Below are 18,578 nucleotides of genomic sequence, written 5' to 3' on the forward strand. Positions count from 1 at the left end.
TTTGTTTTTTTTTTTTTTTTTTTTTTTTTAAGACTGAGGGTAATAGATACAGTTTGTAAAGCAAACTTCTGTCCTGAAATTCAGTTCAATTGAACAAATTCCGTCAGGTAATCCATTTTGGACTTTAAAAATCTTCCACAATTATTAGTAACCAAAGCTATGTTTGTACTTTCTTGAAGGCAATGGCAATTTGCATGGCATTGAACTATAATACACTGTGCCTAAGAATCAAACCAGCGATGCCTTTACTTCTGGGCTTTTCGCTGTCAACTAGGACCTCTCAAGTGAACTATTGGGACTAACGGGTGATGTGGGCTTTCCTCCAGTGGTCTCGTGCTTTAAATTTGGTTGTTACCACTCATTCAAGGTGATAATTAGCTCAGTAATTGGATTTCTTCCTGAACTGCATTATTCTATGCAAAGCAAGTGCAGGTCCTTCGGCACTTGCCCTAGAGAGCAAGTGATTGTGTTTGAATGTCTTCAGTTAAGTCTTCAGCAATTTTAAAGTCAACATCCTGCTTAGTTCCTGAAATATCTCTCTCATGCTCTTTTAATCCAGCATTTACATGGGTACTGAGATAATCCACTGGTTTGCATAGCACTGTTCATGACATTAGAACTATCGCTTCCCTTTGCAAAAGGATGAAGTCACTTCCTATACGTCCCTTGTCCAAAAATACTGCCTTGTTTTTCAACCTGGAAAGACTTTCTTCTCCCACTTTACTCTCCCGATTTCCTTAGCAAGGTAGAAAAAAGACTGAGGGGGATTCAGGCAGCCTGGGGAACATACAGTGGATGGTAAGAATCAGGCAAATTGAGGGGGGGCAGGGGGAGGGAGAAAGAAGATCATTGCTGTGCTTATTTCCAGAAGATGAAAATAAAATCGCAGCTGTTCTATCTGCCTTGCTGTTGCCGCGTTTTGCCCCAAAACACAAATTCAGGATTTCCAGGATTCCTGCTGTGAAGGAGGGGTCTCTACTTTGAAAGAGAACAAAACAAAGAAAAGCAGTTCCCCTCTGGGGGTGCAAGGGATGCCTTCCTAGGGTAGATGCAAAGTTTTTCTTTGTGTCCAATGAATTTTAATCCGTCTTTCCATGACATCTTACAGGCAAGTCTAACAGAGAGAAACTTTACTGTGCTGCAGCCCTATGATTATTTATGGGAGTTTGGGGAAAAAAAAATCCTCAACATTTCCGTATGAATGTCTTATGCTGCTGGCGCTATGAACGGAAGACTTAGCATTAAAAACACAGTAGTAGTAGGCTACAACAGTGAAGCAGGAGGGAGGATGAGAAGATGGCAGAATAAGCAGGCATTCATGAATATTTGAAGGACACCAGAGGCAAAAACGATGGTGCTAATGGGAAGTGTGAGGATGCCCAAGTAGTTTTAAATCAATTTCATCTAAAATGCAGAATGATTTCAGTGCAGTTATAACAGCAAAGGCTGACAGCCCCTTCGTGCATAACCATGCCCAGGTTTTCTGGGCAGCTGCGTGGAAGACATGCCTTAGGTTTAACTCACGTTAATAAAGAAAGATCTCTTAAAAATGAAAACAATTTCTCCTTCCTGATCACTCGCTCCGATTTTTTATTTTTCATGCTTTCTTCCTCCCTTCCTTTCCTGACTGCTCCAGTGTTTCACCTAACAATAATAAAAAGTGGCTTTGATTGCATGCTAGGAAACTGAGGGAGGGCTAAGGTATAAAAAGTTCCAGTCGTTAAAGACAGTGCTGTTGAAGGATCCTTTTAAAACATAGGAAGATCTTATTATCAGTAATGTTTCTTTACTTTCTTAAAAAGGTTTTTATAATTCATTCTGAGAGCTTCTCGGGTTTGTTTTTTGGGGGGTTGTGGTTTGTTTGGTTTGGGGATTTTTTGTTTGTTTCTTTTTAGTTTGGGGTTGTTTTTTTTTTTTGTTTTTTTTTAAGTAGGTATAAAAATCAGAATTGCGGGCATTTGCTGAGATACTACTGAGCATGTTTATTTGGCATATTCTGAAGCCTTTCCTAAAGATGAGGTTTCTGTGCTCCTGCAGCAATAGGGATGCAAATGAAAGGTGTGAATTTGAGATCAAAAGCTGAGTGCCCAAACATGGATTAAATAGTCCACCTAAGTGCTCTGACATTCAAATGTTTAGCTGGGGAATTTACCTTTTATTTGTAAGCCAGGCCATTTAAGCATCTCTGTACTTTAAAATATTCACTAATGCTTTACCAAAATGTCATCGATATCCCCGCTTTTGTCTTACTTGCCTACCTTGCTACTTAATTTCTTTCCCCTTGTCTGAGTATGCCTTTTCTTTTACAAGGCATTTAGTCACTCTCTTTAGATATTTTATACTAAGCAATACAAGGAGCTTTATAAGTGGAAGGATTATGCCAACTGCAGAGAGATGTTCACACTCACTCTTGTGTCGGTGAAAAAGGGCTGGGACCCTGACATTCCTGTAAGGATGGGGCTTAGCACAGGACCCGGCATCGCAGCTATACCTCACTGTCCGCAATTCATAGACATACTTTTAATTTAAAAGCAAAAGTGTTAATTGCGCACAAAAACACGCATCTGAAATACTGCAGGTGAGTGTTATTTTTCTGGTTTTCCCATCGTGAGCTAACGCAAACATTATAGGAAAGGTACTATGCTGTGCCCAGCTCTGGGTAAAGAGCTCTGCAGGACTAATTCACTTGGGCGCTGCACTGGCTGATGGGCCCATGAGTGAAGTGTCAAAAGCCTCAGAAACTGTAAGGACCTGGAGAGTAGAAAGGAGGTGATGAGAAATGTCCTGGTGAAGTTTTCACCAGAGAAAGAGAGCAAGATCAGACAGCAAAAAAAATTACCAAAATGTTGGGAGCTGCTTAAGCATATGATGCCAAGATGTTTACCTCCTTTACTCCACACAGAGAGATGAACCTTGTTTAAACATCATAAAAGGAGGAAAGGACAGCAAGGCATTTCAGAACTCATTCTTAATATTCTTTATTGCTGAGAACAAAGTGCTCTTATGCTTTTTCAGTGTGCAGTATTAAAATCACATATACTTAAGATATTTTAATTGTCACTTTTAGACTCAAGGTGACTGCTTAAAAATTAAAATTAGGAGGTAGAGGATGGCAAGAAAGTAGGAGGAAATACAAGAATAAGACAAAGACTGGTGAATGGTATCTTACAAAGAAAGCCTACATCAGAAATACTAGTTTAGTTCACTATAGGGTTTTTCCATATACATATTTCTCACCAAAAGATGAAGGAAGACAAAATGGAAGCTAACCAAGCGATTCCAGACTCGTAAACCTGTGAGTGCAGCATCAGTGATACTACACTGAAGAACAAGAAAAACCTGACTGCTACTGTGCAGTTGTACAAAAATCCAATCTAAAACAGGAATAACTTTTAATACCTCTGTTTTTTACATTGCAAGGACTGTTGAGATTGTTAATCATTTACAGCAGTCATTATGGTAGTCTCTACAGTACTATTCAGACCGAAAAATTCTCCAACACATGGTTGAACTAGATGGTATTTTGAGAGCAAACACTGCTAGTCAAAGGATTAAAAAAAAAAAAATCCCTCTAGCATTCATCCAGTATTTACCTTGTCCCAACTAGCACAAAGCTTCAGAGCCAATTCTCAGTGGCAATGGTGACATAATTCTGCATTTTGCATTATCTCAGAAGCGAGAGACATTTTACATTTTGCTCTTATAAGCCCTCAGGCAATTTGGGTCCAGTATATACCCTTGTACATCAGGAGACAATCAGGACTTGAGCAAGCTGTAGCATGAATTACTCCCTGCTGCTACCTGTATACAACTTACGTATCACCTCCGTTAGAATGGTTACTCTTGCTGAATATCTCCTCTGTGATCTCAGCTTTCCCCCTGTCTTCACATCTTGACAAAAGTTGCTTGAGTAAGCATCTTCTTGAATGGAAGGTTTGAGTTTAGTGCTCCAAACCTCAGCTTGCCCCTAAAAGTTTGATTCAGTCATATCTAAAACAGGAGGTGATCTACATTATCCAAGAGAATGGGATGAAAGCTTGCTGAGAACACTTATTCTTATGGAAATTCAGTCAATCCATATCAACAGGTTTCCAATACTTGACATGACAGAAATTTCATGAGTTTACTTGATCTCATTAGATTTACATAATTTAGAAGCTAAGCATTAGACGAACAGCTTATAAAATTTTAGTGCCACTGTATACCCACCCAAGCCCTCAAAATATTACATGCTTCCTATTTCTGATTTATGAGTCTGTTCTCATCCTTCTCTTATGTCCGGTTGCTGCCTTCCTTTCCAGATATCTTTAAAAGTCCTCTTCTATCATGCTCATGATTCTTTTCCTCTACAGGTCTGAGTTCCTGCTTATCGATGTCTGTTGCATTATCCTCTCAGATTTTTCACTGCACGCCTTTTCCTTTTGTGCCCATCCCTTTCCCTTTTCATTTATCCCGCTTGTGGTTTTGATCTCTGCTTGTGTTCCTGCCTGGCCTCAGCATGCATTCCCTCTCTGATGCCTCCCTTCTGTCCTCTTAGAATGATTCAGTGAATTGGAGTTGTGAATGCATCTTTAACTCGGCAGGGAACTACAGAGCACTGAATCAGAATGCACTCCCAATTAATTATCACACATATGGCTCCTATTCAATTAGCCTCAATTTGTTTTATTGACTGCCACAGGCAAAATTTGAGAAGAAGAGATGTTACCAGTTAAAAAGAGATACTGCCACACAGTTAAAATACATCTTTGAATTTTGTATAGCCTCCCTTGAGTGTGAAACTCTTGGCAACTCAGAAAACACTTATTTTAATATCAGATCTATTTGATTAAAGGTGCCTCGTTTTCCTCACCCATCCTTTCCCAGAAAGCCCTCACATTTTTCCAGTTCAGTGTGACTCCACACATGGAGTCAAGCGATGAGGTGAGGGCTGGGTTGGAGAGGAGACATGCATACCTCCGTGCTACAGCAAGTGGCCAAAGGGGCACACATGCACACAGGGTCACTTACTCCAGGAGAGATCACAGTTCAAGATGCTGAGGGAAATATAATTTCTAGTAGGGCTGCTTTTAGCCTGGGGCTTTACCTGATGCTACACCTCCGACACCTGAATGCTGTGGCTTTGTCACTCCTCAAAGCCCTACACACCTGCTGAAAGGGATTAAAGACTCCCAAACCAGGCAAGTGTTGCAGGTACAAGTCCATGGGCAGTACTGGTGGTGTGTGATGTGAAGATGTATAGCAGTTAGGTACTACAAGCAGGGAGGATACAGGGAATGGTCTTGAGAAGACAGTCAGATGAGTAAGTCTAATGAATAATATGTAACTTCAGAGGGTTCATGAAGAACTAAGGCTGAAGTACGGACAAAGATGTTCCTTGTTCTTCAAACTTTTTTTTTTTGTTTTCTCTATTCTCTCCCCCAATACCAGAACTATGGCCACACATGCACCTGGAGAACAGGGTGCAACTTCCCAAAGACCAGTTTATACTCATTGTTTCAACAGAGGAGCATTTTTTTCCCAAAAAAATCACCTTTATTGGGAAATCTGCCAGTTATAAGAGAAGAGTGATCAAGGAAAAATAGCAGCAACTTGCTAACGTTTCAGCTTTTGCATCACTGCCAGCCAGGGAGTGCCGCTACAGTCAGCAGGAATGCTGTACCCAAGGGCACCCAAGCCAGGCCTAAGCATCCCTCAGTCTAGGCTGGATGCTCAAGGATCTAAATCCCTTTGAAGTCTCCAGAAAGACTCTCACCAAATTCCATGTGCTTTGTGAACAGGACCAGGCAGACCTCCTGATTTAGAGACAACACACCAAAAATTCAGACTAAAACCCATCCATTCATTGGTCCTATTCATTTTGACTTGTAAGTCCCAGGCACTAATAAGCGCCCATTTTGGTTTTATCTACATGCTGATACTTATTTATACTATTTTGTTGAGTTCTAAATTAACTTAACACTCAATAAAAGCCTGGAGGAGCCCTGAGGCCAACTCAGTGAGGACTTCTCTTAAGAGAGCCAGGGTCATCAAAGGGGCTAGCATTCATAAAACTGAGTAATAGCTGATAACAAAGGAACTAGAACCTTCTAGAGAAACAGTTCAGAAGAAACTAAAACAATTGCAATGAACAGTAGAACTCATGGCTGCAATGTGGCTTTCATGCCAGGTGGCTGGAAGTATTCAGAAAAGTTTGAACCCTAAAGTAAGGAGAACAGGCAGTGACAGTAGTCAGAACATGACATTTCTGAAGTGATATGTGAGGAAATAAGGCAAACACTAACGCCTGTTGATTAGGGGAAAAAAGGTTCTCCTATGCTGAAGTTATGCTATAATTGTTGACGTCAGAGGTTAATGTACCTTTCTTTAAAGCATTCATTATAAATCAATGTCCAAGGCATTACCGAACTATAAACAGCTGCTGCAGCTGTTCCTCTGTAAACATCACCACTATGGAGGTCTAAGAACATGTGAAAAATCAAACATAGTAAAAAAAGCCTAAAAAAAGAAATCCAGCCCTAAAAAGGAGAACTTGAAAGGTCTGAACATGCAGCTCCCAAACAAGGCCCATGGACAGTTACGGCTGAATGACGTTTTGTGTTCGGAGCAGGGTTTTTAGCAGCTGTAACAGATAAGGAGGCTCACAGGGAAACCAGATGCACTACGGTGTGTTAAAAATAAGCATTTAGAAGTGGAAGGCCTGTTATTTTATGAGAAAAAGGGAGGGAGCAGATGGGTACATTTCACAACTCCTTTTCCCACACACGTGCATAATGTGGGGTCAATCCGAATTACGTCTACACTGGGAAAACTCTTCCCATTCCACCTGCAGGCTGTCCATGACGGGCAGATTAAGTGAGCCGGTAGGAAAAGAGAAAATGCCAGCTGCACTAGATCTGAGGCAAGGCAGGTTTTCCTCACCCTCCGTTCCCAGCTGTATTAACCTTACGAGTGGCTATTTTCCAGACCACAATGACTGGAACAATAACACAGTGATACACTTTTTAAAAAGATGGAGAAAAGAAAGCCTTGCTCACATATTCTCAAACAGAGAGGTGTCCTGTAATGCCATTCTGAGATAACTGGCAATTTAATCACAGCCTCTTTAGAGACACCTAACAAATTCAGTTACACCACATAGTAATTCACTCCAGACCCTTCAAAGCAAATGCAAGCTGTGCCTTACCCAAAAATAGGCACTGAACCAGATGACCAAGAAAGAATAGAAACAAGGAGCAGGAGAGAGACGAGTGGCTTATAAGCAGTGAAATCTCCAGATTCCTGGTGGCAGTTTGCTGTTTGCGGGGACAAGTCACAGCTGCAGCAGAGAACAGGCTGCTCGATGTGATCCAGTGGTTAGACCCACTGGGGAATGAAAGTAAACTTCCTACTCTGTTCTGTCCATTGCTTTATCCAAGATACAAAGCAAGATAAGAGGAAGGGAGGAGGGGGGCAGAGTCAGGCTGCAGCGTGACAAAGTATTTAAGAAAACAAGCAAAGCAGAGGAACGGAACAACAGAGTTTGAACAAACACTTTATGCTTTAAAGTGCCTATACATTAAACAAGATTTACTGCTATTTCCTCTTCTCTCTCTGACATCTACAGCCCAATCATTCCAACAGCTGTGAAAATAAAGACTAAAACAGGACTCTTCAAACTGGGAAGCAGGACCCAGGCTAATGGCAGGACAAAGCCAGTGTTGCATCAAACATTTTTTTTTTTTTTTAAAAGAAAATTTCTCATAGTTGGACTCCCACGTGGCAACCAGCTTGTGAGCAGCAGGCCAGCTTTCTGATTTCACACCCCTCTCTTTTCAACAACGGCAGCAAAAGCTGTAAAAGAGTGGTTGCATGAGAAGTTGTTCTTTCTTACCTTCCTCATTGCCTTATTTTTTCTTCTTCTTAAAGTCACCCTTCCCTTTCCCCCCGAAAGATCCCTGACCTCAGTGATGTATTGGTGTACTAGACTCTGAAGGCAGTGAGTACCAAAGTGTACGCTATAAACAAACAGCATCTGATGATCGCAGGGAAGAACACCCGTGTTCTGTGCACACACTGCAAGAGCAAACAGGCACAGTATGATTCCAGAATTTTGAAGAGCTTGCTAGGAATTTCACAGTTTGCTTACTGTCAAAATGAATCTTTTTTTTTTTTTTAACCCACTTGAGTTCCTCCATCTCCTTGAAAAAACAAACAAAACATCATCTTAATTTTCTAAGACTTTCAGCTCCAGCTCACATCATCTAGAGTGGCAGATGCCCAGTCAGAAACCTGAGGAATCAAACTCATCTTTAGCCAGCTGAAAAAGCGGGACTAAAAGAAACACTGGAAATGCAAGATGTGTATGTGCGCACTCAGGAAACCAGATAGAGACAACCAAACCGGCACTTTAAGGAACAGATGGAGCAGTTGCTCACCACTTGGGCTACTGGCCTAATAGCCCAGCTCTATTAATAAACGTGGTACTGTCTACTTGCTGATGTCCAAAGCTTCAACTTTGGATTCACTTTACAGAAAATGAACCGGTTGGTTTTTCCCTCATCTAATTTCACACTGTTGGCCCAAATGAGTTTTCCTTAAGTGAAACAAAGAAAAAATGAAGTTTGCTTGACAGCAGTGAAGTGTGCATATACTGATGAACAGAAATGACACTCTAAGAAAGCAGCCTAATTTATGACTTGGAAGAAAAACAAAACCATGCTATTTTGGTATCTAGACTGCTTGTCAAAATTGTTTTTGGTTAGTCCAATTAAGAGGTTAAAGTATAAAAAATACAATCATGGAATTTACGACCTCTGTAATTTCATATAAACGTAAATGAGTTTTTGTGTAGCTAATATAAATGTGATAATTTAATGTAGTCATCAATGCAGTAAGGAAGTGTTTGAAAATGAATATGCAAAGCAGCCAAAACAAAAAAGCTATATAAAGCACACTGAAGGTAGCTTTCCCCTGGGCAAAAGTTCCTGTCAACAGGCAACGCATATTGAAATAGCAAAAACATCTGCCAGTGCTTCTGTTTCATAGGAGTGTATCTCAGACTGCACTGTAGTGAACCTGTGACTTTCCATGAATACCCTGAGCCGAACTTAGCAAAAATAACTGTCAATGCACTCCAAAAAAGAAATCTACACCGACTTCTCCATCTGTTTGTTCTGTTTTGTCTTCCAGCACCTGAAAACTCAGTGCGTATCTGGCCAGAGGGCACTGCAGCCCAAAAACAGTTCAGTGTAGGAGCCACAACAACTTTCCACTCCAGCTCAAGTTCCTGATCCTATTTAACTCCACAGCTCTGAAAGAAAGCAATCACGCCATCCCTTTGAATTTTTAGATGTTGAAGGGTCGAGATTTAAAGCAGTAAGGCAAGGCCCGTCTCACTTCATTCAATTATTTTAAGTATTTTGTAGAAAATTTCCCTGTTCTTAATACAAAATTACTCCCTTCCCTTGCATTTTTCTGTCATTTCACTGTGTCCCTTTAATGACTCATGAGTTTTTCAGTCCACTGCTCACTCGCTCTGCTCAGTTCTTCATGTGAGCAATGAAATACTGAAAAGGAAGCGAGGTAAAGGAGAATCAGAAGTGCTAGAGACAAAATGAATACAAATTTTAGCAGGAGTCATTACATGTGCATATTGTGGGATGCCACAGGTCCAGGCAAACATTTATTTCACTTTGATGACTATCTGAATCTTTTACAATGCTGTTTTCTACTTCTGAAAGGTTTTTGAGGGACAAGGTTGTGGGGTTTATGTTTTAAGAGAGAAGACCACAAAAGATACACTAGAATTTCTAACAAACAACAAAGCATGAATTTTTCACAAAGAGCCTAACTTGAGCATTCATGTTGAAGACAAAGTTGTAGTTACTGCTTATTTTCAAACCACCACCACTTATCCTTTCAAGTATTAAAAGGGTTAGATTTTTTGCACTCGGGGTTTTACAGTTTATGGATAAAATGATTAGTTTTGTTTTAAAGAGAAGTTGGTGCTAATCATTTTTTACTTCCCTTAGTGGGAGTCACAGATGGTCAGTACTGATGAAAACAAGACGCCCTTATTTAAGTATCACCCATCAAGCACCATCTTTTGACATTTCCTTTGAATATCTTCTGTTCATCTCGTCCCAAAAGCCTTTGACAAACCAAAAGCAAATGAAAATGGTCCCTCTATTTCCATCCACAATAACCTACAGATGCTACACTAACCTAGGTATATGGAAGTGATGTGCCTACAGCTGAGTTTGATTCTCTAAACTGTACTTAGAAAAGAAGCCACATGCCTTCAAAATGCTCTGGTTGAAGAAAAATGCTGCAGATGTTCCATTCTCCACTTCCTACTTAATATGGTTCAAAGTTTCTCTCCAAAAATGAAATGCTCTCTATGGGATTAGTAGTAGCTTCCTGCCTTTCCACGACTCCCCTCAACTTCACTCCTATGAAATAATGAACCTGTTGACCCAGAAAAGATGCGAGAGAAAGAATTTTGTTAAGATCTGGCCCCAGTGTACAAAACTCAGCTACCCCCCCAAAAGGTTTCCACAAATTTCAGAAGCAAATACAAAGGCTCTTTATATGACTTGGCTTTGTTGGAGTAATTTCTTTATAGATGAGTACATATTCACTCACTGACACAAATCAAACTGAAACAAAAATAAAACTCTTCAAACTAATCAGACCCTTTCTTCTAAAAGATGGAAAAATCAGTCACTGTAATTTCTAGTTTTGAATTCTTTTGAGGTGCCCAGATACATCAGTGGCACCGATACAAGAAGTGTGGTAAGTGTATAGCACTTCTCACCGGTCCAGCCAAGTCCTGATTTGGCCAATACAACTTTTACTTTGTGCCTCAAACCACTGTTCTGCAGCTGCAATAACTTACTCCAAGCCTGGTTACATTTTAGTAGGTGTTGAAGAGCTCACACTCTGCCCAGGGAACAGGGCTCAAAGGACCCCCCTTAGTCACTGAATCCAGCCCCTACAATTGCAGACCACTCATTCAACCCTTGCAAAACCTACCTCCATCTGGAAAGGGAAGTGTTTCCCTGTCTCCAGTACTCTTGTTGGGAGCCCATTAGATCCCAGCTACCAAGAGCTTTCAAATCCTACTGGGTAGAAGGAGCAGAAGCTCTTTATTGAATCTTTTCAATATTCTGCGTTTACGTCCTTGTCAAACTGAATGAATGGCAGCTAAAATCTGACAAAACCAACCAATTCTTAAGTCAAATTCCAAGATCAGATGTAGCAAGTAATGACAATGCACACTCATCATCACTTCACTATGAGAGTTACCTGCCACATCCCAAATGCTAACGTTTAATCAGGCTAGTATAAAATATATTAATGCAGCCTGACTTCTAGTACCAAAGGCTTCACAAATTTAGTTGCTAACACTAGCTAGCAAGACAAAAAAGGCTGACAACTGGGAGTTTTACTGATTTTTTTTTTCCCCCCACAGCTTCATTACTGTATGTCTGTACAACAAATGCAACATGACACCTCATCTGTAACGTACCGATAATTGTTTAAATACATTTTCAGAAATAACCAAATAACCATGAAATAGTAAAACACCAGAATCAAGATTCAAAGATTAACCTCTCATGCCCTACAACAATTTAAGGATTATCTTCAGAAAGAAAAATACCTCCAGAAGTGAAACTAATGAGAGCAAAACCTTTACAAATAGAAAGTGTAGAAAATTTTTGAATAGTCTTACTTGTAGTTTTTCTCCCAGAACTTGATCGGTCTTGCGTATGATGCGATAAAGATGACACTACCAAGAAATGGACTCAGCGGTGTAGAAAAGACTGAAGTGGCCAGAGTTTGAAAAAAAAGCATAGCAGAGTCTGAAAATTGCAAGTTAAGGTAACACAAATGATTTCTTCATACTTTTAAACCATTGTTGAGGCAGCTCTTCGAACTATGTATTTTTGCTTTTCTGCTGTTATTTATTTTACCAAAGAGGCAGTAAGGAAAGGAAAGGAAGGCAGGCAGTGCCAAATTGCCAGTTACCAGCATGTAATTGGTGGCTCTTCAATGCTACACAGTTGTAATGGAGGTGACATGTCTGAACAGAGTGCGTTATTAGCAGGGTTACCCTGTGTAACCTCTGCCCAAGGACAGATCCTGAGCGTAGGCAGAGCAGTAAGCGCCCTTTTCCAGCTACCTTAGTGTACCTTCTATAACACAAAGTGCCTTTCCAGAGTCTGACACACGGAGTTTAAAACACAAAAGTCCCAAAAAACTCACTTTCTTGGAAATTCTCAGTTCTCTCCACTGGAGTCTTGCTCCCAGTGTCCAGTATTTCATCCTGTGAGTTTCTGCTTATTTTGGAATGTTCTAGTATGTGGAGAAACAACTATGCCTCTATTAATCCAACCTGCTGGCTTAAAATCATGCTTTCATGTTAATTTTTACTGACAATTTAATACTCCATGCTGACTGAAAGGTAAAAAATGTTCAGCGTTTCATGCTTTTTGAAATATATAGGAAATTAGAAGGTGAGGACAGGGGAATAGTAAATATCACACAAACATCATAATGAATGCCTGAATCCATAGCTTACTTTAAATGTAAATTCATATTCCAGATTGCTGGAAAGCAAGTTAGGAGATAGACAAGGATACTGAAAAACATGCGAGTTGAAAGGAACATGATTAAAAAACCCAAGCAAATTAAATGTTAGGCTTTAATTCTTCATTAACTCATACCATGTCCATGAAATCTCAGGAAAAAAAGTTTCCAAGTTGGCATAAAAGAATAGTTGTCCTTCCTTACACCACTCTTAGGAGGAAGGTGCTAAATAAAGAAGTCATGGACTAAGGAGCAACTATCAAAGTACAACACTCAAGTGCATCCCAAACTAAAATTCAGGTCAAATCACCCAATAACCACAGTCCTTTAGCTTACCCTCTTACAATAATATCCTGTGTGTCCCACAGACTTTGAGGCTTCACAAAAACCCATTCTAACACATGTAGCATCATTCGTGGTACAGTATTTCCATAAAAAGGCCAGCTAGCCATGCTTTCAAAGCAATCTACAAAATCTAAAACCAAATATTTGCCAAAAGATCTCTCTCAAATCCCTCAAACTTATTAAAAGAGAGTGATCTGGAACGGTGTCTTTGTGCATTAGTGAGCTTGCAAAATGAGCTGCCCTCAAGAGTCTCAAGTTCAAAAAGCAACAGAGAGGACAGAGCAGGAAGCAAGTGCATCAAAAAAAGTTAAACTGTCACATTACACTGTAGTCATAACCAGCACTGGCTGTGAAAGATGAACAAGTATTTACAAGTGTCAGATAAGGGAAGAAGGCATGGGAGCTGAGGAGACAAAGAGAACAAGGAGGACAGATAAGGACAGCAAATCAAGTTTTCTAAGGAGAGTTCTAATGTCATGACTGATTAAAAAATTGCCACCGCCATGAGTTAAGACATTTAGGACTCCACTGTGAACTGTTTGTGTCCAAGACATAATCAGTAGCAACAGTTTTATTTTTGCTAAAAGACATAATGTTCTACTATATGTACGCTGGAAGACATTTCCCATTTGACTTGCGAAGAGTGATTTTAATAAAGTGTTTCATATATGTAAGCGTGTCATGAGAGCAAATAACAGCACCCAACTCCCTTACATACACAGTTGATGTGTACAGTGGGCAATTATCTGTCATCAGGGTTTTTCTTTTATTTGATGTTACCTGATTTCCTTTTATTAGGTAATTTTTTGTTATACCAATGCTTTAATTATGTTTAAGTAGAAAATAAAAAAGAAGTGCCAAAAACTTATAGGCATGTTTTCTTACTCTATGTCCCAAGCCAATTTGCCTGTGTACCACCTTTGTTAGGTTATACAGAGTAGAAGTGGAACTTGTTTCTCTGTGAATAACGGATTTTCTTTTTAATATGGCCTCAAGATTTGATTTTTAAGAAGAAATAACTAAAAACTATTCAACATGAAATAAAACATTCTATTTTGAGGACTAATGCTTGTAATTCAAAAATCTGTTTAAATTCCAACCAGTTTCAAAACAAGTAACTGACAGACTGACATTTTCAAAGTCTTCCATCCCCTTCTTTTAACACAAAACTATGCAGTAAGGCCAGTGCAAATCCTCTGTTTCCCAAAACCCACAGTTCTACTTGCAATTTCTATGGCCCAAAAACCATTTCGTCACTTCCAAGCACACGCATCCCCCAAGATGGGAGAACCGAGCATCACAGGGCTTCCTCTTCTGATAGATCTGTAACCCTGAAACAGCCAAAGCAGAAACTCTCATAAACAGGATAATCTGAACTACAAATGCTTTCTTTCCAAATCTCACTGTTCATTTATTACATAAAATCCTCCCTTGACTACAAACTACACTGACTTTCTCAGTGCACTGATAATTATAAACACATAACATTTTCTTACACATTTAAGCTCCGGGAAGTGAAGTTGCAGATCTCTCCTCAAGCCAGAAGCCCGTTCCCATTCCTCGTCTTTCTGGATTAGGAGGGACTTTGAGGGGTCACCTAGTCCATCTAGCAGCGACAAGGAAGGATCAGCTAAACCTATATGACTCCTGACAGATGTTTTTCTAAATTCCTGAAGATCTCTAATGGCGGAGGCTCTACAACCTCCCCCAGGCAAGGCTCCAAGCGTGTTGCCCTTCGTGCTCTGTGCACCGGAATCAAATACATTACAGCATGCAGAACTTCCCATATCGCTGAGCTCTCTGGCAAAAGCTCACAGAGGCACTTTGAAATTTAAAAATTTGTGTCTCGTTTGCAGAAGTGATTTAGGCAATTAAGAACCACAAATAATTAAACTCTCCAAAGAAATGGCAGGCTTAGTGCCTCTGCAAACTGCAACATGCATTCATCAGTACTGTTTGCAGGGTTATGGTAACAACAAATAAAAATACCATGCAGAAAGGCAAAGTTGTTGTTGTGGGAATAGTAACTTGGGCATTTAACCAGTATCTTAATTGCAACATTGCCTTAAAAGACAGATTTGCATTTACAAAGGATATTATAAATATAATAGAAAACTAGTCTAGATCGCTTTAGTAATAACTGTGTAAATAAACTAAATCCTGCTTAGTTAACTGCCTTCCATTTTGCAAAGCTTAATTGGTACTTTTACCAAGACTAAAGTTATCACTGCACAAAATATTCATGACCAAAGGGAAATCCGTTGAAATATAATCTCAGTTCTTAAGTGTTTTACTAAATAACCTTATATACACTTCTCCTGCAATTCATACCTACAACAGAGATGAAAATAATCTTTTATTGTGGAATTCTGTAATAATTTGCTACAAATCACCCAAAGTGCTCAGACAGATCACTATTTTCTTAATGTTTTCCTTTCGTAAATAGACAATCTAAAGCTTTCCCTCAGGGAGTTATTTTGTCTGCAACTCCCTCTGTCCAAGGCTCTCATTTATACTTCCTATCTAGAAACATAAGCATAGTTAATCAATGCTGCATACGATCCAATATATCACAGTAAAGAGCAGAGGGAAGAAATCACTCGGGGGCGGGGGGGGAAACACCGTGGGATGAAAAGGACGAAGACTTCAGTGCATATATCTAACAAACAGTACAAAGTAAACTCTTCAGTAGGTCTGAACTAAAACCACTTTGTCAACTCTTCTTCCACAACTTTGGTTGGGAGGGAAGGAAGAAATGAAAAGTTAGTCTCTGAAAATGCTTTAGATGTCAATAAAGTTAAATTTGCTCAGCTAAAGTGGTTTATTTAATTTTTTATCTTTTTCCTGTATTAAATCAAGTTTCTAACTGAATTAGACTTTAAGCTGAAAAATTTTTGTTCCAAAAATCCAATATATATTTTTTAATCCTACAGACATTTGGCGGTCATTGCATTCTGTGTTTTACTCTCCATATCCACAAAACCAATGTTCACAGCCCTGGACCAGGCACTGAAACAGTCTGTTTCCGAAGGACTGCGAACATATATTGCTACTCATAAAACAGAGTAGAAATGTTAAAAAGGAGAATGCTTCTTAGCACCACAATGAAAAATGTACATTAAAATGTTAAAATCCAGCTGCTTCTGAAATGGAAAAAAATCAGGACAGTTGCAACAGAAACTGGCTCACTGAAACGAATTTGTATCTGAGATACCAACTAGAAGCAACTGAGAAAGGAACTAACATTTTAGAGCTCAGTCAGCCATATGTCCAGCACTTTACAAAACTAGCTTCTGCATACATAAAAGTCCACCCAAGTTGGAGCTAATATGTCAGTCACAATGTTTCTTTCTGGATGCACCAAAAGTCAGTGCTGAAGACCGTGGAAGTAAGCGATCTGCAGAATGTGGCTCGGTGGGAAGTCAGCAGGCATAAACAAACCAGTTTGAGTCAGAGTTTGGCTTCCCAATTTCAGATCCCATGCAGCCAAGAAAGAGAGAAAACTGTATTTCTCAGGAGATGCTCCAAGCATTTTCACATTTTAAAATAAGTTACCTAGGAATTTTACACCTTGTTCAAACACTGTAAATAAATTACAGGAAGAGGAATTTAAGAATAAAGAAAAACAAATTTATAAAGGATATGAGGTATTGCAAAGAGCTGAGCAAAAACATGGAACGATGATCCCCAGGCAATCTGCCAGGGAGCAATGTATGTCATGATGAACTGCAACTTCTGCAGTAGGTCCCACAGCTGGAAAAAAAAAAAAAAAGAAAAACAAAAAACATGGTGACTTTTTAGGCACTGAGATAGTTTCAATACTAATATCTGAAACTGACACTTTTTAGAACTGTGCCCTGGAATGAAAGTGAGATAAATTATATTGTATTATTAGCTTTCATAGGCATTAAGACCTTACTTAATAAGGCACAAAAGTATATTCTTCATTTGAAATTCAAACTTGCAATGCGGTACGTTTTTAACCACCATACTGAGGTAGCTCCCAGATTACCTTTCTTCAAAAGTACGTCTGCTTTAATTAGAGAGTGGGGAAACGGGTTCTGATATTCGCTGCATATATCACACCGCCAGTCAGATGGTTACAGGAGAAGAGAGTCCAGGAGAAAGTGGATATAGTGAACAGAGGAAGCTCGATGTGTGACACATGTGGCTCTGCACATGGAAATCAGACTTATTTCTCAAGAGCACAACATTTTCATTTGTTGAATCAATGGGAGAAGCCATCACTATGTAAGCGTATACTTGCCATTAACCATGTATTGTAGCTGCATTTTCAAGATCAAACCATCCTACCATAAAAACGTTGCATTAATATGACTTTTTATTGTTGCGCGGTACAAATTGAAAAACACACTGAATTTACTTTTACTTCCTGTAAAATACGCTTGGTGCTGCAACTAGCAGTTTCTGATTCAAGAATGATGTGTACTTATTCCCTAGAATACATTTTTCTTCTGCCAGCTCTCTTGGCATCAGGCCAAAACAGATCTTATGTCTCATCTGCATTGGGCCATCAGATTCATATTGCAGAGTAGGTTCCTGACAAACTGTCAGAAAAGATTTGGCCATCAACAGACATTAGTGCTCGACACACACACAAGCTGACAGTGAAACAGGAGTATATGAAATATTTCATGCTCATATAGCAAATATATGTTGAATTTCCTATAGTAAATTTTTTAATTGAGTTAATGAAAAACAAGACATTGCCAACATCCTGAAAGACACTGAGGCTATATCAATACTTGTACATGAAATGCCTCCAGGGAATGTTCCCAGGCACTGGTATTGTGTATGTTGCTAAATTGTTATAAAGGTCCCTAGGAAGGTTTTGGGTTAGCCCAGCTAGCACTCTTCCAAGCAATCCCCAGGCATCCTTTTGAATGAAAACCCTCCACAGTCCACTTCCAGGTGACAGTTCCATACCTCCACCCTGCCTACAGACTGGGAGAGTTTATTAGCATGGACACAAGCTTCCCCATGACAGCTGGCCTCAGGGACAGAGATGGTCCTAGGCACTCTTCATTTACTAGTATGTTGACAGTCAGAGAGGATGCACCTTCACTGGCTAACTCATTTCATCTGTCCTTAGGTTGCCACCCCCAAAGTAACACTTGGCCATCTGTATCCACATCAGCAATGCACCTAACAAGATGTTCCGTTGAGCTGCTGTATGAATTGCTGTAAATAACTGCAAATTAATTGGGAAGGAGGTAAGAATGACTGAGAGCATTAATGTGTTTTGGCCTTTGTGCTACCAAACAATCGCGGAAGCAGCTGCTGTGTCATGCTAACTGCAGTTATAACTGATAAACCTTCCAGTTGAGATACAAGCAGTGCTTCACATGCTTTCTGTGCTCTGGCGTGACTCAAATTAGGAACAATATGCAAAATACAGATTATGTTAACTTTGCACAGGCATACTATTTAAAACCAGCAAAGCCCTGATAAAAACAAGCTGTTACGATCTCTTCAAGGCACAGCCTGGTTACCCCTACTTAGTTTAAGTATGAGAAATTCAGATCTTGTCAACTTTGTTTTCTCTCAAAAATACTACATGTGACTTGAAAACTACAACATTAGATTAAGTAAGCAAGTAAAACTGAACTGAAACTAGAACTGACTTTTATTTATCTGAA

The 18,578-nt window shown here is 39.5% G+C and overlaps 1 protein-coding gene across 1 annotated transcript in view; it reads right to left on the reverse strand.

Annotated features, from left to right (window-relative positions):
• The window catches only part of PCNX2 (pecanex homolog 2 (Drosophila)), a 153,489-nt gene that overhangs the window by 42,758 nt on the left and 92,153 nt on the right, over positions 1-18,578 (reverse strand). Inside the window, exons 22-23 of the mRNA XM_019472707.1 lie at positions 16,561-16,671; positions 11,717-11,844 (exon numbers count right to left, since the gene is read on the reverse strand). Coding sequence (XP_019328252.1) covers positions 11,717-11,844; positions 16,561-16,671 — 239 coding nt within the window. The remainder of the gene's footprint in view (positions 1-11,716; positions 11,845-16,560; positions 16,672-18,578) is intronic.

The sequence above is a fragment of the Aptenodytes forsteri genome, unplaced genomic scaffold (assembly GCF_000699145.1).
Source record: "Aptenodytes forsteri isolate BGI_AS27 unplaced genomic scaffold, ASM69914v1 Scaffold132, whole genome shotgun sequence".
NCBI lineage: Eukaryota > Metazoa > Chordata > Aves > Sphenisciformes > Spheniscidae > Aptenodytes > Aptenodytes forsteri.